The 20,689-nt window shown below is 41.7% G+C and overlaps 1 protein-coding gene and 1 long non-coding RNA gene across 8 annotated transcripts; one reads left to right on the top strand and one right to left on the bottom strand.

Annotated features, from left to right (window-relative positions):
- Positions 1 to 2,221: 2,221 nt before the first annotated feature.
- On the top strand, positions 2,222 to 19,565 carry zmp:0000001167 (protein phosphatase 1 regulatory subunit 12A). 6 transcript variants are annotated; one of them, XR_006096249.1, is made up of 26 exons: positions 2,224 to 2,656; positions 6,553 to 6,683; positions 7,829 to 7,947; positions 9,399 to 9,555; positions 9,732 to 9,876; positions 9,974 to 10,048; positions 10,170 to 10,249; positions 12,162 to 12,367; positions 12,569 to 12,678; positions 12,775 to 12,972; positions 13,144 to 13,226; positions 13,325 to 13,414; positions 13,585 to 13,686; positions 14,065 to 14,166; positions 14,269 to 14,359; positions 14,445 to 14,579; positions 14,675 to 14,777; positions 14,901 to 15,004; positions 15,200 to 15,259; positions 15,357 to 15,379; positions 15,489 to 15,552; positions 15,634 to 15,738; positions 17,617 to 17,667; positions 17,869 to 17,919; positions 18,587 to 18,664; positions 18,744 to 18,991. XR_006096249.1 is itself a non-coding variant. In XM_042412143.1 (25 exons), the coding sequence occupies exons 1-25, from the start codon at positions 2,381 to 2,383 to the stop codon at positions 19,497 to 19,499; spliced, it is 2,724 nt and encodes a 907-aa protein (XP_042268077.1). In that variant the 5' UTR covers positions 2,223 to 2,380; the 3' UTR covers positions 19,500 to 19,565. The 6 variants fall into 6 exon arrangements, 5 of the variants coding, with proteins under 5 accessions (XP_042268080.1, XP_042268077.1, XP_042268076.1 ...); XM_042412143.1 differs by lacking the exons at positions 18,587 to 18,664; positions 18,744 to 18,991 and adding an exon at positions 19,413 to 19,565 and having other exon boundaries at positions 2,223 to 2,656; positions 12,186 to 12,367; XM_042412142.1 differs by lacking the exons at positions 18,587 to 18,664; positions 18,744 to 18,991 and adding an exon at positions 19,413 to 19,565.
- Positions 6,673 to 12,155, bottom strand: LOC121897576. 2 transcript variants are annotated; one of them, XR_006096251.1, is made up of 3 exons: positions 11,964 to 12,155; positions 7,833 to 7,929; positions 6,673 to 6,746 (listed from the first exon to the last, which is right to left on the bottom strand). It is a non-coding gene; the product is annotated as an uncharacterized LOC121897576 (long non-coding RNA). The 2 variants fall into 2 exon arrangements; XR_006096250.1 differs by lacking the exon at positions 6,673 to 6,746 and adding an exon at positions 7,626 to 7,666.
- Positions 19,566 to 20,689: the final 1,124 nt, after the last annotated feature.

The raw sequence follows: 20,689 nt of genomic DNA, 5'->3' as shown, positions 1-20,689 counted from the left end.
TATGTGGTTTCATCTCTGTACCTATTTAACCTTTTACCATATATTTAGATTTCAACACTTGATATTTGTAATTCATAGCTTTTATAACTATTCATACTGTAGAGGTGGACCTACATTTTAAGCCCATTTACAAATTAAAAACCGTGCCTCCGAGATTGACTACATATTAAAAATATGATGAGGCAGCATAGTCTACAAAATCTGTAAACAAATACTGTTAACAGTGTATATTTTAAGAAATCTATTTAAAGCACTTTTGTCCCTCTTTCCACTCCCTCATACTGCGTGTCAGTGTTCTTGTCTTGGCTAATAGAAGTTATGGACTTACAAACAATTATATTAACTTAATAAATCAAAATAAATAAGGTAACAAGAAGGGTTATTATGACAAAAAAGATTTACCGTACCGTAATGTCGATACTAGAAGGGCAACCCTGGGATTCACCTTAGCAGCTACAATCACCCTACTCACAAATCAGAACAAAACACATCACACACAGTCAGTTGTGGTGTCTTGTGTAAGCTGTTTTGTCCTTGATAAACTCAGCGAACCCTGGCCTCATACAAGTTAGTTACAAAGATACAGTATTTGTTTAACTAGTTTTTTAGATTACAAAGTGTGACATTGCCCAGTGTCGTTGGGTATTTACGGTAAGGCCTTCAAGTGCTGTCGGGAAAATGGGGACTACGCTATGAAAAAAATGTAATTACTTTGTTTGGCAAATAGTATTTTATTTATACTTTGTCCAGCTGGTCTCTTGGGTAGAGGGCACAGAGGCTGTATGTAGCAGGCATATTGTAAAAGATATGAATTCATATTATGCTGACATTTGTTTAAATAGGACAATTGTTTTGTGTTTTCTACCATTTTATAGAGCAAACGATTCAACAGATTAATCAATAATAACTATGACCCTTAGTTCCTACTATTATTTGAACCAATTTCCAATACAAATGAACTTGTTTGAAGTTTAAATATCATTCTGGACAATTCTGGAGATAAGTCCATTTATATTTGAGACAGATTAAGATGTCTAATTTCACTCTTTTAGTTGTCATGGATTTTGTGAGGCTAACATGATTCTTACTCTCACCGAGGAAGACTAAGTTGATAATGAATTGGTGTCAATGGAGAATTTGCTTTAAATCATCACCTACAAATTAAATCATGAATGACAAGTCGTATATCTTCAACTCAAATTATATATTAAAATGAAATATACCACAAAGTATTCAGGAAAAAAAGTTTTATTTGTTAAATAAACAAAAATTTTGGGTTATTTGTCTTTACATCAGTTTGAAGTTGCAAGCCCAGACACTGAGACAGGCCAAGAGATAGAGAGAGAGACAAAGATAGTGCCCAGGCACTATGACATCATCTGGATTATTTTTTTCAAACTTTGGAAAGCTCCCTCCTGAGTCACAAAAGACACAGGCTGAGTCATACTCTTAAGTAACAAGTAAACTGAACTTCATGTATAAAATCAGTGGAGTGCCCCCTCAATTAATCATGGTCTGGTTTCTTACTATTAAGGGTACCGTTTACGAGAAAGTGACGCTTTTGTTGACTGTTGCAAAAGAAAAAAGAAAAACTTAAAGGTAGGTTCACAGTTTTTCCAGTCTGTCTTAAAACAACAGTCAGGTGCCCATATGAACATTGAAAGTGGTTTTCCTCATTGTAATCATTCCTCCTGTTCATACTGGCAATTAAAAGGTCCTTTCTCAATGTGCTCTCAAGGCAAGTGATGGGGGCCAAAATCCACAGTGTGTCCACACAGTCATATTGTGCAAAAATCCATTTAAAAGTTTATCTGAAGCTTATGAGGCTTCAGCAGTTTGAGTTAGTCATATCGAGTGGATATCTGCCACATTTACAGTCTTTTTAGCATTAAATTCCCTCTTTTTGTTTCCCTGTTGAGCTGCGGGAGAAGTATAGTAACAAAAAGAGGGACCTTGGCACTAAAAAGACTGTAATATTGAAAGATATCTACTTGATTTGACTAATTTGGACGGCTGAAACTTTATATTAGCTTCAGATAAACAGGAGGCACAAGAGGCTTGTGGATTTTGGCTCCCATCACTTACATTGTAAGTACATTATGAAGGGATTGTCTAATGACTAGTATGAACAGGAGGAATGATTACAGCAATTGTGAATCCGTCCTGTAAACCTAGCCGTGACTCCCTGTCTTTGAATCAGGAATTTCCGATGAACTCGTGAAGGCAACGCAAGACTGCCACTTCGTCAGAAGTTCGGTCACGGCTTCGCTTGCAGTGTCTCTCCACCAGGGGGCGAAGCCCGGGGGAGGCTCAACACAACCCCTCCGCTCCGCTTCTCCTCGTACCATCAGCTGAATCTGTCCGGGACAGACCAGGGAAGATGGCGGCCACTGACCATTCCCGGTCCGAAGCTGCCAAACAGCGACGGCAGGATCAGCTGCAGCGATGGCTGGGTTCGGAGACGGATCAGACGGGGTCGGAGGCCCGGGAAATGTCGAGCGGTTCCGGGACGCGGCGGGCGAGAGTCCGGTTCGCCCAAGGAGCTGTGTTTATGGCCGCCTGCTCCGCCGGAGACCGGGAGGAGGTGGCGGCGCTGCTCCGGCAGGGAGCTGACATCAACCACGCCAACATAGACGGACTGACAGCGCTTCATCAGGTGGGAAGTTTAACATTAACTCTCTAAATGTCTTAACTTATGTATTTACGAGTTAACGGCTGCGTAACGTTAGCTGCATGAATGTCGCGCGACGAGCGGCGACGATGAAACAACCGTTTATCCGTTAATGAGTCTCTCAGCAAAGAAGCATTAACGTTAACTTATCAAGGAGTTAGCTAATTCAGAGGTCAAATTGTAGGGTTAATCTCAATATTTCAGTCGAGATTCTAGCTTAAAAGCTTAAAGTTGAGCTCAGCACTTTATCATCTCTGCGTTTTGTTTTCAGAAGTCGCAGCAGCAGCGTTATATCTGGCCTTTGTAGACAGGCACAGTTAGTTCATTAGCCTGTTGGTAACTTAGACTGGGTTATCCGCACCGTTGTATTTAGTAAGTTATAGGCTTCTTTTACTAGCTTACAAGCGGATAGAGGATAGCAGTGAGCTAGCAGACAGTTAATGCAGAGCTTGTAGGTTCATTTTTAGACTTTACAAAGCACTGACTGACAGGCTGGTGACAGTAAAATGGTAGGTCATTGAATTTAGGGACGTTTTCATCATCTCATCAGCAGGTCTGTTGTGTTTTCTCAATTAGGAGAGCAAAACAAAAGCTTGTTGATGAAAACCCAAAACATTAGACTGTTAACCTTGAGTTTTTCTTGCAGTTTGGTCACTGTTATGATGTTGCTGAATACATACATGTCCCAAATAGGCTGCACTTCTTCTGAGCATGTCCTAGTCTTAATGCAGCTCAGCCTGAAGGTTTCCTCCCTCCCCCTTGACTTCAGTCATAACAGAGGAGCAGTCTGGACAGCTTCACTGTCACACAGGCCCTCTATGATACAGTATTTCCTCTGCTTTTATGATACCGCGTGTCATAAACACATTGCTGTCCCTTTGCACACAGTCAAGCCGCACAGTTGGATGGATTTATTTTCTAAAGTTAGGGATATCCAAGTGCACTTGTCAACATAAAGGGGTTTGTGCTTTTTAATTTTCCTGCCCGCTGGAGCTGAATGGTGCAGTAGCTGGCTTGTGTGTACGAAGTGATGTCATGCTCAAAGATGAATGATTGGTGTTTTCCCCCTTAATTTAAGCCAATTGTGTGTGTGTGTGTGTGTGTGTGTGTGTGTGTGTGTGTGTGTGTAAGTGTGTAATGAAGCTGTCCAGTTCATACGAGTGAGTGAGTGAGCGTGTTCATGCCCTCTTTTGGTCGATTCACATGTGCGGAGCGTCACCCAGTGTGGTCCCTCTCCTGCCCTCCATCCCTCTCTCCCCTGTTGCTCACCGGTTGCCTGGCAACCAGAATTAAATATAGGCCCACACTCTCCAAACTTTCCATCCTCTCCATCCAAAGCCTTTCTGTCCTCTCCACGACTCTTTCTCTCTCCTTTGCCCTCCTCCTTCTCCTCCTCCTCCTCCTCCTCCTCCTCCTCTCGCTGTCTCTCTGTCTCTTTCTCCTTCCTTTTGCCAATTCCCCATGGTGGGGACTTTAGGGATTTCGGATGAAGAAATGGAAAACATTCCTCTAACAGCACAAGCTGCTGTTGTCAAAGGCGATTTTCACAATGAGTCACTTGATGACCCAGTGAAGGAGCCTGCTGGGTGGCTCCGTGTGCACCCTCATAGCGCACGGGGTTCAAGAAGTAGCCTCTGTTCATTCATTCGGCCTGGAGCACCCACTTGTTCAGAGGGCTCTGTCTCTGCCGCAAGTTAAGGCTGCGTTTGACATACAGTACCTCATGGCTGCCTCATCTCAGGGTCCAGACTGTGTTTTTGTTTTATCCACCAAACTACCAGACTAATTATCTCATATTATGAAGGAGGGGGGAGACTTACCAACAGCTTTGTGATTAGTTGATTTAGCCCAAAAGCAAAGCCTCTTAGGTGGCTTAAGACTGTCTAATGGATGAGGTTCTGTGTGGCTGCAGACACTAGCTACTGTGACATCCTCCACAGTAACTCTGTGATTATAATGTGTCACTGAAAACACAATCGGGAGTGTAGTCTTGCTCTGAGCAGGTGTCATCTCATCAGCTGAGAGGGATGAAATCAGACATGGGAAAATGTTTCTCAGTTTGTTCGTATCAGATTAAACACATGAAACAAAGAGGCTACAGCCATGCTAGCAGCTCTGTGAGTCCGTAGTTCGGCACAGCCGGGCTTCAAGATAAGAGCTTGTGTGTAGCAGGTATGGTGTTTGTCATTTTCACCATTTTATTTTAGCGTGACAGCATGCTTACATTTGCTAAATAGGACTAAACACAAAGTACAGCTCAGGCTGAGTAGAATGTCATTAGTTTTACAGGTATTTGGTCATAAACCAAATGACTGGAATTTAAATTTTGATGATGGTGTTGGATGAAATGTTAGTGAAAAGTGTAATCACAAAGTAATTACAATTCATCCTGAGGGAGGCATAAATGTCTTGGACCAAATTTCATGGCAAGCCATTCAATAGTTGAGACATTTCACTGAAATTCACAAATGTGAACCCTCACGGTGGTGCTGGAGGAAAAGTCAGAGGATCACCAAAGTCAGTAGGGTTCATCCTCTGGTGATCATGAATGTACAATATTTTCTTCCTGTCCATCCAATAGTTGTTGAGATATTTCAGTGTGGATCGACCTACCAGCATTGCCATCCATAGAGATGCATGGTTAAACAGAAAAAGAAAGAGTGCATAAAAATTTTCTTGATTTTGCACCAGTGCAGATTTAACTGTTATCAGTATAAAATCACTCATATCTTTGTTATTCTTACTCAGTTCAGACTTATTGATGTCTGTTTCAAGGCTAGTTGTGAAAAAGGTCTAGATGTCAAATGTTTATTTCTTAAAACAAGTTTTTTAAAAACTGCTCTTGCCGTTAATTCTGAAAAACAATTAATTGAATAGTCAATTAGGAGAAGATGTATGACGATTTTAAAAATAGATTGATTATTTAATTTATTTATCAAGCAAAAGTGCAGCCTAATATTCTCTGTTTCCAGTTTTTCGTATGTGAAGATTTGCTGCTTTTTTTCTGTTTCATGTAAAATGTAAAAATATCTTTTTGAATTTTGAATTTTTTTTTTTTGTTTGTTTTTTTTGGCATGAAACAAGAAATTCAACATCACCTCCAGCTTTGGTCATTTGTTTCTTTTTTTTCAGGTTCCCATTTTATGGAGCGAAGGGTCAACAGATTAATATATTATGAATATAATCCTTTATTCCCTCCCTATGTATGAGATAAGATTATTTGAACCAATATCAAATACAGATCAACTTGTTTCAAGATTTCAACACTCACTCTGAAAAATTCTTGAAATTAGACAATTTGTATCTGAAACGGGTTGAAATCATCTCACCTCTATGGCAGATTTCCTTTTTAAGATGTTTAGGACTCTTAAGACTTTTGGCAGTATGAAAGACTGTTGAATAAAGGTCTTACAATGATCCTACATCCCAAAGCAACATATGATAACATAATACCATGAGGTTCTCATGAGATTCATCTTGGGACTCGTGCTGGATCACATTGAGAAGTTAGCTAGACCTGGCCTCAGGAGAAGCAGCTAAATAGAGTTGCTGTTTCTCTCATGCCACAAAATGACTGTTTTGGAAAGTACTTGAGGGCCTGTAGCAGCCCACTTAGCAGAAAGTCATTACAACAAGTAGACACAGTAGTCATTGTCTTAGCCCCAGAGCTTTAGTCGAATTTAATAGATTTTGTAACAACAAACCAAAACCAAAATAAAGTGGGTCAAAAACCTTTTCTACTGTACTGAAACTTGTTTCTGTCTGACGTGCATGGTCTGGTTTCTGTTTGTTAATGCGTGTACTGGGGATTCTCGTAATAAACGACAAACAATAAACACTTTTATAGCAATCCATCATGTGGCTTGTGTGTGCTCTGGCAGGCCTGCATCGACGAAAACGCTGAGATGGTGCAGTTTCTGGTGGAGAACGGGAGCGATGTCAACACGGGGGACAACGAGGGCTGGACTCCTCTGCACGCTGCAGCCTCCTGCGGCTTCATCCAGATCGTTAAGTGAGTGTTGTCCGTCACCACACCGTCACATCACTGCCAGCTTGATTTAAATAGTCCTGAGTACTAAGAAAGTCAGTGTAGGGGTAGAAGCATTTACATGACATTGTAATAATCAAGTGATGTCTGTTTATACATTTAACTGATATATCAGACAGGTGACAAATTTTATTAAGCAATTAACATCCAATCATGCTCTGTTGCATGTATGAAAATGCTGAGCAGGCCCAGCTGATTCTGATTTTGTATGAAGATGGCAAGAGGAAAAGATCTAAATGACTGAGTCTAAGTGAAGAGGGGTCATTGTTGGGGCACGGATGGTAGGAGCTTCAGTCACAAGACTGCTCAGCTGGCAAGTGTTTCAATAGGAACAGTGACTAAATGCATTTAGATCTATGGGAAAGACATCAGTAAGTAGGAGCAGAAATTGTGGTTGACAGCGCACATTCGATGAGCGTGATGCTCATGCATTAGTGCGAGCAACTCTTCCTCAGGTGACTGAGAATGTCAATGCAGGACGTGATCAGACTGTCAGTAAGAACAGACCATCGACAATTACATAGAGAGAGATATTATAGCAGGGTTGCAGTGCATAAACCTTTCATTACAAAGATGAATGCACATTTGAGAGTTCAGTGGTGCATAAAGCATACGCACTGGTCTACAGAGAGATTTAGAAAAAAGTGATACGGTCAGATGAGTCATCCTTCACTAAATTCTCGACAAATGGGCGAGTGCATGTGTGGCGTAGAGGTCTGAATGCTTGACCCCTACAGTGAGGGGATCCGGTGGCTCTGTTGTGCTGTGGGGGGGCATTTTGCTGGTATGATTTGGGTCCACTTGTCCCCTTAGAGAGGGGTCACTACAAATAAATACAAAGTTGTTCTGAGTGATCACCTTTATCCTATGATGAAACATTTCTATCCTGATGGGAGTGGTCTCTTCCAGGATGACAATGCCTCCATCCATAGGGGCACGAGGGGTCACTGAATGGTTTGATGAGTATGAAAATGATGTGAATCACATGTTATGGCCTTCAGTCACCAGATCTCAATGCAATTGAACACCTATTACACTGTATTCCGATTTTACTGTTACACTCTAAACTCTATATTTTGTTGACTGTAAGAGTATTTTTGCTCTTGTAGGTACCTGATAGAGCACAACGCTCAAGTCGGGGCAGTGAACAGTGAAGGAGAGCTTCCTCTGGATGTGGCCACTGAAGACCAAATGGAGCGACTGCTCAAAGCTGAAATCAAAAAACAAGGTGAGGAATCTCTGACATTAACATCTCTTAAGTCCCTCTCCTTAAAGACCCACATTGTCTCATGTGCAGGCTTGCTGAGATGTGATTGTGGATGTGATCTTTGAAGTAAATCCAAGTGCAGAACACACAGCATAATTTTGCTTTATACCAGTTATTACTGACAGGAAATGAATTGACAATAACACATTCATTGAAATTTTTAGTTTAAACAAATTTTTGTTTTTGAAATTTGACCAAAACAATTAATTAGAAGACGTCACCTTGAGCTCAAGGACTTATGAAGGGTATTTTACACTGTTTTCTGACATTTATAGACTAAATTAGTAATAAAATAGTCAAGAGATGAATTGAAAAATTGAATCCAAAAATGAAAATAATAATAGCTATTGAAAAGTTTTTTCAACTGATGGAAGGTCAAAGGAAAAGTTAAAAACTTTATATTTCTTTTTATACTCAATTTTAATGATTTAACTAATTATTATTTATTGATGTATTAATTAATTATATTTTTTACTCATCTGATAAATTTTTTTTTACTTTTCTCTGCTTTTGGACTCCAACAGTTGCAGATAAAATATTTGTTCTTATCAGTGATTTATAGAACAAAATGATTTTACTGTTTTCATTTAAGCCAATTGAATTCATTCAAACTAACATCTTGACAAAAATATCAGAAATAATATGACGTAATGTTTTTAAATATTTTAAGCACTTTCATTGTGGAACCAAAACTGTCTTTATGTGGAATAATTATGCTAAATTAAAAGAGAACTTAATATACAGTCAGTAACTTTACATATGCTGGAGGACGGGCTTTTCAAAGAAAATGTTTATAAAACACATGAAGTATGTGATCACACTTTGCAAATGCCAGCTTAAAAGAGGCTGCTGATGTTTGGAATAATGAGAGCACAGTGGAGATGATTAGCTGCTTTTAGGTACACCGTAACTCTCAACCGCTTTGGCATCAGTTATTATTTCCTATGAGCGGCAACAATTAGCAAATCATACAGAGCTCCGGTGACGTGGAGCGAAAAACTGGAGATGAACATCGCTAAAATCATCCAGCCATTAAATGCTGCACTTGTTTTGCATTTTCGCCCTGTTTTTCCAAGCGGTCACATTCAAAGTATATGTCTAGCTTCAGAGTCGACAGAAATAGTCCAAAGAATCAGGACAGAGTCACTGCGTTCCAAATATTGACCTCCATTATACTGTACTGACGCTCCAGGCCTATACTTTTATCACTGTCAAATACACACATTGTAGCATGTAACTGAAACCACAAATGACATATATAGCATAAATGCATATTAAGTTTAATATTATTTGTCTTTTTACCATCTTGTGTCTGCAGTTTACAGTATATGTCACAGATTTAACTGACACATGATTTTTTAGCTTTCAATCAATCAATCAACATCAGATTTGGTTTTGTGTGTGCGTCACAGGAATAGACGTGGACAAGGCCCGAAAGGAGGAGGAGAGGATCATGCTTCAGGACGCCATGGCAGTGCTGGCAGGAAGTGGCACTCTCACACCTCACCCAAACACCAAGGCGACAGCTCTGCACGTCGCCGCTGCCAAGGGCTACATCGAAGTCCTGAAGTGAGCATCAGTCCAAACACATGAGAGCAATGACAGCCTGTTAGCTTATGTCTTATTTTGGTATAACACCAAGTCAAACAGCTTGTATTCACAGCCTTGTCCTCTTCTCCTTGGTATTCCTCCTCTTCTCCTCCTCTTGTTCATTTCCCTCCTCTCCTCTCTCTCACCTTGCTCAGGGTGCTCTTGCAATGTGGGGTTGATGTGGACAGCAGGGACATCGATGGGTGGACGTCCCTGCACGCAGCAGCTCACTGGGGGCAAGAAGAAGTGTGCACCCTGCTTGCTGACAACATGTGCGACATGGGTGCCGTCAACAACGTGGTGAGCAGGAGACAAACAATCTTTTAACGTCATAAACCATGTGATTGAAGCCTTTGCTCATGCTGTGACTGATCCTGCACTATGAATGTCCTTGTAGGGCCAAACACCTCTAGATGTTGCAGATGAGAACCTAGTGGACACTCTGGAGGAGCTACAGAAGAAACAGAACGCTGTGAGTCTGCCTTCACACAGGCTACACGACTATCTCACTCCGTTAGATAAACCTGATTTGACTGATAGTGTTACAGCGGCGAATGTTCTCTGTGTTTATGTGTGTTTATATTCCTCTTCAGCTACGCACCGAGAAGGAGAAACAGACTCCTGTTATTGAGACCAGCCCGCAAATTTCCATGGTACCGGTTCGCACACGCAGGTCAGTGCCAGTTTGTTGGTGTGTTGGCATGTGTTTGTTTGTGTGTGTTTGTTTGGGCACACGCCAAAAGTTGCTCCTCAGCTGAATCCCAGTAATCCCAGTGCCAGCAGTATGCATGCAGGTATGATGTTAACAATCCCAGCATTCCTTTGAACCTTGTTCTGTCTCTCCACTGACATTGACCTCGATAAATATAGCAGTCACCAGCCCCTTTTACACAGCCTGTTCAAGGCGGGAATGTTGCGCCGTTATTCCGCCTTGCCGTTCTGTATAAAAGTATAAAAAGTACAAACATGGAATGGAGGGGGGGGGTATTGTTAATCCGCCATTAAGCCGGCAGCGGAGGTAGTCACATTACTGGATCGACGTCTGTGTAAAAGGGACAGTCAGCATGGTGGGACCACATACACTAGACACCAGCACTGTTTTGTTACACGTCACGCCTCTGATTCCCGAATGCCGGCATGCTATCAAAAATCACACACAGGGGCGGAATTATGCTGACTTTGTTTGGTTTAGTGTAAAAAAAGCAAAGCCGGAATAATGACGGGTCTACTTTATGGCAAAAATGTGTGACTGACATTCTGTGCCCCAGTTACATACTAAATACTAAATATTATTGTTTTTACTTTGTAGAATGTTCACATTGGATACCTGAAAAAATATAGTACACTTTAAAATACCAACATGCATGATTAACTTCAGTTGTGTGTTTATGGACAAACACTGCAGTGCAAAAGGTAAAGTGAGAAAAATAAGCTTACAAGAAAATCTCTTGCCATCTTAAATGAGGACAATAGAAGTAGGAGAAAAAGAAAAAACAATGTGTTTATTTAATGTTAATGCTAAAATAAACTAACATGTTTTTGTAAGAACATTTATTACTGGCGCTATGGGGTTAGCAATATGGATAAATATCGACATCATAAAGTCTGTGTTGAGGCTAATCAGGCAAAATAAATATCTATCGTATAAATATATTTATATCGTATCACAGTATATATTGTCATATTTTCCAGCCTCACTCGCTCTTGGTTAAGTTTTCAAATTTTATATCGGTGGTAGCTCAGAAGTTAAAGCACAATATAACATAAGTTAAAGGTGTCCTGTGGAGTTTTCTTGTAAATAACTAAATTTAAGTTAACATTCAGACTCACTCATCAAAATGCTTTCAGTGTATCCTGGAGGTCTAACAAAGAGCCAATTAAAAAAATCTATATTTTAAATGATGCATTATTTACATCCATGTCTACTTGCTAGCAGTCATTGCCAGCTTCTTGGTGCATTACTGCCACCAACTGTTGATCTGCGGAATAGCGTGAAATCAGCGGCAGGACTGTTATTGACGTTACCCGCATATGTATGTGCGTCCTCATGCACATTCACGACACAAACAAAACAGGAACACACTCATAAAAAAATTTGCTCTGTAGCGCTACTAGTGGTCAAAAAATCCACAGGGTAACTTTAATATCTTGCATACTCACATTCAAAGTAGTATACCGTGTAGATTAGTACAAGGCATATTCTCTGTGGATTATAGTATATAGTGTGTGGCTGGGACACACATTGTTTTGTCATTCATGTGGATGCTCTGTTGCTATTTTTATCCCTGCTGGTTTGTGTAAAATTTGCATTATTACATGCTGAGAAAAAAAGGTTACAAAAAGTGTGAAATTTGGGATTAAGTAAAAAACCAGTTGGCTGAAGTTACATAAAGCTAAACGTTGATCTAGTGATAAGACAACAGTTGTACACACTGCATCACAGGAAAAGACCCACTGTTCCACCCACTGATGTGTTGATTAGCGCATGCTCCCTCTAATTGGCTGCACATGGAATGATTGCCCTCACTGATCAGCTCCCTGCATGCCACCTTTTGTTCCACTCCACCTTGGCCCCGCCCCTGCAGGACTTCTATCTCTCGTATGAGCAGTAAGGAGAAAATCTGCCTTCATGAGCGGGAGAAGCATCCGCCTCCTGCCCTGCAGAGCAGCCCGGCTGAGGACGAGGAGGAGGAAGGCCAGACGGCGCAGAGCCAGTCTCAAAGCCAGGCGAAAGCCTCCAGCAGCTCCAGCTCTGAGGAGGAGAGTGAATCTGAGAGTGACGCGGAGTCTGGTGAGAGAAGCTGCTGGTGCCTTGACTTTGAAAGTGGTGTATGGTAGTTTTAAAAAAGCATCCACACACATGACAAGTGGTTCTAATCAATGTTTGAAAAAGAAGTTGTTTAAGAATTTGCATGTTTTATCAGATGTGTTTTATGATGTTTTTATGATTTTACTAGCGATTTAGTAATTGCTGACCTTTGCACGGTTGCAGAGAAAGCAAAAAACCGAGAGATCATAAACAACTTGAACAACAAACGCAACACCACCAGCCTCCTTCCTACCTCCATGTCAACGAGTACTGCTACAAGCCAAGCTAAAAAGGTAATGTTTAGAGATATAAAGATCATCAAATGTCTGTATTAGCTGCATGACAACAACGCTGATCAACAAAGATGTTGTCTTTGACTGGCTGTGTAGCAAGAATCAAGCAAGCCCCCAGCAACCGAGGCCCCGGGCTCCTGGAGAACGTCTCTGAGGAAGGCAGGCAGCTCAGTGACTCTGGGCTCAGCTGGACTGACTGACTCCAGCCAGGACTCCAGCAGGCCACCAGAGCCCGGTCTAGGCATGACCCGCTCTGCCTCCAGCCCCCGCCTCAGCACCGAGGCTGACACTAAGGTATGTAACACAAGCGCCCACTCACATGATTCAAGGAATTACAAACCCATGAAAGCACAGCTATTATTTTATAAATATAACGTGACAGGCCAAATAAAGGTTTCTTTTATGGCTTCCGTTCACTGAGTCACATAAAAAACTGATGAACTGATCCTCACCCCTCATACGCAGGAGCCAAGGCTCGCTCGGGTGCCGCCTATTCCAACACGGAGACTCTTCAGTATTCCAGACAGCAGCCCTGACAACTCCAACAGGTGGGCCTGTGCTCTCATATGCTCCTGCGCTTGTGAAACCAGAATCTGTTTTTCTGAGTCACCGCATATGTGCCCTTGTCACCCTGTCTCTCTCTCAGTTGGCTAAGCCGTAGCTCCTCTTACACCCGGCGCCTTCATAGTCAATCAGGGAATGATCTCACTAGTTCCAACCCTTATTTGCCTCACAGGTCAGTTATGCTGCTCACTGCCCGTCTTGCATTTGTTTGCTTGTGTTTGTGTGATTGTTTTTACTGTGTCACAGCTTTTACATTCCCCCCAGCAGTGAATACTAATTTGCATGTGTGTGTGACTGTGAAAGATGGCCCAATGTTTCCAACGGGTTTTGTCTTATTTCAAGCTCATCTTATGGAAAGAGACTGGATGACCCCACCATGACCTCAGCTAGCACAGGAACGAGCTCTACTGGACTCAGCCGCCTTAATAGTGTCTTGGCCCAGAGGTATTTTGTTTTTTTTAGTGTTTGTCATTTTTCATCAAAAATCTCCTGTGTGCACTTGTGTGTAGTCTTTGTGACAGGTGTGTCGGTGGAGTAGCCACAGACTAAAAAGAGGAAGGGACATCTGCACACTACCTTCACTTGCTTAATAAAGATACTTTAATATATACAACGTTTTGACCTTCTTCAGGTATATCTGAGGTATACCTGAAGAAGGTCGTTGACCGAAACGTTGTTTATATTAAAGTATCTTTTATTGAGCAAGTGAAGACAGTGTGCGGGTGTCCCCTCCTCTTTTTAGTACTGTTTGTCATTTTGTCAGAAACATTTCCCTCACTCATCAGAAAGATCTGATAGCCACCTCTTATCTTTCTCCTGAAGACTTCCTCAGGAACAGACAGAGAAGAAGGACCAGTCTGCCGTCCCCACCTCCAACTCTCAGAACACGACTACAGGCGAACCGGAGACCAAGCAGAGACGCAAGTGAGTCCGCATCGTTGTCTGTGTTACCGAGAAGCTGATGTTTTAAAACCGAGCCCGACGGTGCCACAGCTTGTAGCTTAAAGTCTGATTTGTCATATGTAGGTCCTATCTGACACCTGTGCGAGATGAGGAGGCAGAGGCACAAAGGAAAGCTCGCTCCCGGCACGCACGGCAGTCTCGTCGCTCCACTCAGGTAGAAACACCACCTGATCAGATGTTCACTGCATGTTCACTGTCTATCGGGTACATAAACAATAATATCTCTCTTTCATATCAAGGGGGTGACACTAACAGATCTTCAGGAGGCTGAGAAGACCATGAATACCATGAAGATGGAGAACAAAGGGAGAGAAAAGGAGGAGGAAGAGAAGGAAAAAGAGAAGGAAGCAAAACCTAAGAAGGGAGAGGAAGGGGTGAGAGCTATATTTCAGAGTTATAGCCCTGCGTTGGCTTCTGCTCTTATGTAATGTAATTTGACATCACATAGCGTGGGATACTGTGTTTACAGGAAGTGAGCTGGAGGTCTCGTATTGCCAGTCTGCAGAAGTCAGACCTGCTGGGCCTCACGCAGCCCGCTGGCACCCCGCGGACTCAGACCTCTGACAGGAAAGGTACATATCACCTCTTCTCTTTTCTAACACCCGTATTTGAAGAGGTAGTAGTGCTCGACAGTACGGTGTTTGTTGAAATACTTGATTTAGTCTTAAATGACTGCTTGTCTGGCTTTGTTCCAGATGTTGAGGCCAGCACAGGGGAGAGTGAGACAGAGCGATGGGCCCGGGAGCGCAGGGAGAGGAGACAAGCTCGGGCCAGAAGAAAGGCACAGAGGACCGGGGAGGTAAACACTGTACACATCTTTATATCTGGGAAAGCCTGCGCAGCATGGATGACACACCATGATAATTTAGCAACAATGACAAAGTTAAAGGGAAGTTGGAAAACGAGTGCCAATGAAGAAAAAAACACACATTCTTGTTGCAGCTTGACCTCAGAGTTTTATAGGAACATGCTGTGCTGTCTGTGTCCTCTGCAGAGTGATGACAATGATCCCAGTGGAGAGGAAGAGTTCTCAGGCAGCAGGCTGGATCCACAGGTGTGTGTGTGTGTGTGTTTGTGTTTATTTATGGTGTTAATGGACTGTAACCTAAGATACCAACCATAACTTGTTTGCTTGTGTTCTCTGTTTACAGTCAGACCAGCACTTGAGATCCAGGTATGAATCAGGCCTTTTGAACTGTTTGATCTTCCCCTCTTTCCTCATCCTGTCAGCACAGTTACTATGATAGCAGTCTCTCTGACCTCTGCTCTCCTCCTCCACTCAGGTCGCACATATCCTGTAACGACCGTACCCAAGGAGGAGGCTCCGAAACCAAGGACTTTAAGAAGGTCAGCTGACAGAACTTATATCGAGGTCACACAATTTATTTTGTCCCAGTTATTTACTGTTTGAATATGTTTGTGTGTCAGTTGTTTGAGGAGGTGTCCAGAGAAAACAGCCAGCTCCAGTCTCAGCTGCAGGACACTCAGAGGATTGTCAATCAGACCAGGTTGGACCTGGAAAAGGCCACACAGGTGATAACACACACACACACACACACACACACAAGTTGACGTTGACAAACTGTTATTGTGATCTTCTGTGCACAAAGTCACAAGGAAACATTATAAAGTGGTAAAACTTGTTAAAGACAAGTTCAGTCACTGTGATGAGTACTGAAATCTTTTTCCTTGGATTTCCTCTTGATGTTCTTGGTTCAATTCCGGGCAGCTATCGCATATCATGTTGTCAAACCAGTCTTTATTCTCTTTATCTAAAAAACATTTTTTTCAGCTGATGGAAACAAAAAATATTCCTTTGTGGAAAACGTAAAAACCCTAATGGATTGGTTCCACCTTTTAATAAATATTTTGTTGTATTAAAGCAAGACTATGAAACTTTTGAAAGAATTCTTCTTCCTCTTAACAATGAAACGTCGAATTCATTAAGTAATAAAACGCACCGTTGCTCACTTTAATACACTCAGGTTTTGCTGCTACAGACTCGCGTGGTCCGGTATGACCAGTAGATCATGGTGGCTAATGTTAGCTAACTTTAGGAAAAAGTCACATTTCTGAGTCAGTTCACTGACTTAGTGACTCTTCTCTACGTGTGCTCCTCTTACACAAAATCTAAGCACATCACATATAACATTTCAGAGGTTTTATCACAAAAGTAAAATGCACATCTTGCCAGGAGGCTGTATCCGAAATAATTCACTAGTCACTTTTCACTGTTCATTATGATTGTTGTCGTGATTTATGAATGTCTAGTGAGCATTTTTATGCCCCAAATTATCCTCTGTGAAAAGAAGAAGAAGAAGAAAAGGGGAAAAAAAAATAGTGTACAATTGATGGTCCCTAACTGAGCTAACTACCATCATTCATTGTGCAGATAAGGAGGCAACGTAGGTGGTTGCCAGATGAAAGAAATGACCTGAGTAGTGTCTGAAAACCTTTGTAGCCACATCAGTTACATGACTTTACGAATGACAGTATCAGTTTAAAACTTCAATTTGCCCAGTAACTATTATTACTTGATAATGCTATCTAACAGCCTTAATGATGTCTTTAAAGGGGACTTTTCCAGGTCTATATTTACATTCTGGGGCTCTACTGGAATATCTTTGCATGATTTACAGTTCAAAAAACTATACTGCCCCTTTACACAGCCCCTCAGTTCAGCCTCTGTCTGAAACAGGACGTTTTAGCTCCTGTCTTTTTAAGGCTGTCCTCCTGATGAACTCTGTTCTGATTGGTTAGCTCCGTCACTGATCGTTTCTGGCCACTTGGGAGGTTACATCAACAAACTATGAAACAAACTACAGTAGTAGGATTTCACTACTTTTTCCTCATTCTTTAAATATAAACTTCTCAAATACATCCATTCATGTTTGATCCAGAATCTGATTTGAAATATGAAAGTGGACAATGGGAACAACACATGGAAAAACTTTAGCAACAACTTTTGCAACCAGGGCAACAGAAAGGACGGCTGTTTATGGGCATGCTGACGTCAGCGAGGTGGAAAAATACATCACAAATGAAGTGTTGAGAGCAGGTTCAAGCCTGGGCTTTTGACTTATAGGGTACATTTATGCATAAGTTCACCTCAGGTTTTATAACTTTGACCATGTTTAACATAGATAACAGACATCATAACAGTACATAAATAAATCACATCAACTGTGATATCTTTCCTTTTAAAGAAACTGACTCAAGAGACTACAGGGAAATGAAGGGAATTCATCTCAAAAGTTACATAGTCTGGCTTTCTTTTTTTTCCATACGAAGATGTTGCAGGTTATAACTTTAATATTCATAATGTCTTTTGCACACAGGCCTTCTAGTGATCATGTAAACCTGCTGCTGCGATGACGATGTTAAGGTTATTAGTTTTTTTGTATCCAACAGAGACAGGAGCGCTTCAGTGACTGCTCAGCCCTGCTGGACCTGGAGAGAAAGGTAATGCATCCCCGCTGATGATGATACCTGTTGTAGCTTCATCTGCCTCACTACTGCCACCCCTGCTCTCTGTTGACACTCTCTTCTCTCTCCTCCCCACATCAACCACTTTCTCACCTGTTGTCACTCAACTTTTTTGGCCCTCTTTCTTCCCTAAATCACTTCCCTCTTTGCTCCCTCCACACGTTACGCTGGCATCAGGACCGGAGGATGTTGGAGCGGCGTATGGCAGAGCTGGAGGAGGAGCTGAAGGTGAGGACGCATTCAGTGAGAATCTTATCGTGGCCGGTGGCCACAGACACTTTGCATGCTGCTGCCTGATTAGCTTCGCTTTAGCTTGTGCAGTTCAGCAGCGTTGTGGAAGTTCACTCTCTCAGCCTGTCTTAAGGGGTGTGATAATGTTGGTCTTTGTTACACTTAACAGGTTGATTTGGTTTATAACATTAGTAGATGTTTGTTTACCTACGGAACAACTGCCTGAAACTGGACATATGATCTCTTTTCTCTCATAACTTTGGATGTGAAATGACACTTTTTACTCATTTGTAAATTGTCAGGCAACTGCTCTTGGCCAAGAAATAGCATGGCACATAATCCCCCATAGTTTTTACACTTACTCAAGATAAAGTGTTATAATAAATAAGCTTCAGAGTTGCTGGCAGTTTTTGTTTTGTTTGGACAGAGCCAGGTTAGCTGTTTCTCTGTGTTTCCAGTCTTCATGCTAAGTTAACCTAACCAGCTGCTATTTAACTATTCCTTTAACTTTTCACCTGCTCTGATTTCACGATGAAGTACAGAACCATATTCGGATTAATAAAGAATTATTTTTTTAATAAAATACAATTTTTAGATTAAAAACTAAACTATTTCTATGCTGTTATTTCTAGTTTTAAGCCATTTTGTTGACTCCTCTTTGCAGGCTTTTTAAACATCAGTGTGTCCCATGGAAGATTAAAAATGACACGTTTTACATTGAACTACACCTACACCAACTTAGGTAATTTGCAGCACACGGTTTTTTGTAAATGAGGCCCAGTATCCAAAAGGATCTGATTATTTCTTCTTGCTCCTGCTAGAAGCTAGATATCCTCATTCCTGTGGCTCTGTAGAAGGAAGTCCTCAACTCTCAGCAGAATAATGGTTCCTGCAGCATTTCGTGACCAAAGTTATGAGCAGCAAAAGATCACTGTCAAAAACTTGCCAACTGAAAATTGACCCAGCTGTCTTTCACATGACATGAATTCAGTGTCCTACTTCCTCTTTTATGCTGTTAACCCAGAACAGCCTTAATGCATTTGTATTAATAAACCTCTTAATAGTTAAAGTGGTCAGTTGATTTACTAGTTTAAACTGTTTATTCAGTGGTCTTTGGTTGATTAATGGGCGTTTTTTTTCAGGGCTGACATTTTGACAGAAGCACAGGTGTCATTAATAACATTGAAGTATTGCTGCGTTTATATTCAGGTGTGGCAGTTGCAGGTTCTTGGTATTGTGCATGCAGGCTCACTGTCACAGCTCACTGAGACACTTAAATGAAAGAGTCATTGTTAATGTTATTGGTTACACCTGTGCTTTACCTGCTACAAGTCAAAATGTCTGTCAGACCTTGATATGTATATAATCTTAACATCCAGTGTCTCATAATCCAATAACCTAACAAATATCATACAATGAATCTCAAACTGATTTTATATTATGATTTTGTTTTAATGTGAGTTGGATTTTTTTTTTTTTTTTACCACCAGGTTCTGGTTGACCTGAGAGCAGACAACCAGCGTCTTAAAGATGAAAATGGAGCACTGATCCGTGTCATCAGCAAACTCTCCAAATAGATGGAGAGAGAGAGAGAGCGACACGAAAAGCAGGGACCCCCCCCCCTCCCCCTCCCTCCCCTCCAAACCCCCCTCCCCCCTTCCTCCGTCCCCCCATCCATCCATCCATCCCTCCCTCCCTCCTTCCACACATTCCTCCCAGTGCCAAAGAGCAATAGAGAGAGAGAGAGAGAGAGAAAGAGAGAGAGAGAGAGGGGGAGAGAAGCAGCAGAATGTCCTTCGTACATGAGCACCACAGCTTGACTTGGATTGTGATGCCTCTCTATAGTCCTGAACAGCTGGAGTGGCTTTTGTGTGCCTTTTAATACCCGTTTGTCACAGGAAGACCTATGGCATGAAGGCCTGTGGCTATGGTCAGAGGCTCCCACAATAACAATACAAGACTTGACAACAGCCAAAATGCCCACGGCTGGTGCAACACAAGAAAACACAACATCTACTACTACTGTGCATCAGGGGAATACTTAACATGCACACACATTCCTATGCGTGCATCACATACTTCCTCGATGCACATTCCACGAGCGCACAAGGCCATTCGGTCCTTAAAGCTCCCACTTAGTATTTAAATTTTGTGAACACATTTACGTCACACATTCACGAGTTTACCCCACTCACTTTCAATGTCCAAATCTAATGTTGTCAAGCAGGTTTCAGCTCTGAAACACATTTTCAGACTGTCTTTTACATTCAGCAACGTCCTGGCGACAGGGGGAAGTCCGTGAAGCTCTGTCGGGTTGTTTTTGTTTCCACATGCAAGTCTTTGAACCCACCTACCTCTCCACCTATGCACTTCCCCACTTACATTTTTATTTTTGTGACCACAGACACACTCCATGCTCTTAAAAAAAAAAAAATGACCGCAGAACCAGGTCCGTCGACAGCAGCACTTTACTCTCTGCAAAGCAATAAAAGATCTGCGAGGCTTTGCCCGTCCTCCAGACAGACAACCTCAGTTCAGAGCAGCACCTTCTCATGACTACTTGTCTTAAAAAAGCAAGTAATGGAAGAAGTTAGCCGTAGCTGAAGGTCAAAGGTCATTGCACAATTATAGAATTTGCTGTTCTGTCAAAGCCTATTATGCTATGAATGGTTTTAATTATTACCATTGATAAAGATATTATTTTCATAGTTTTTCATTGTCAATTCCTCTCTTGCAAGGGAGCATGGTTATGTATATTACATGTGTA

This window comes from Thunnus maccoyii, chromosome 5 (genome assembly GCF_910596095.1).
Source record: "Thunnus maccoyii chromosome 5, fThuMac1.1, whole genome shotgun sequence".
Classification (NCBI taxonomy): Eukaryota; Metazoa; Chordata; class Actinopteri; order Scombriformes; family Scombridae; genus Thunnus; species Thunnus maccoyii.
Note: the sequence above shows the minus strand (reverse complement) of the source record. Positions and strands in the feature narration are given on the sequence as shown.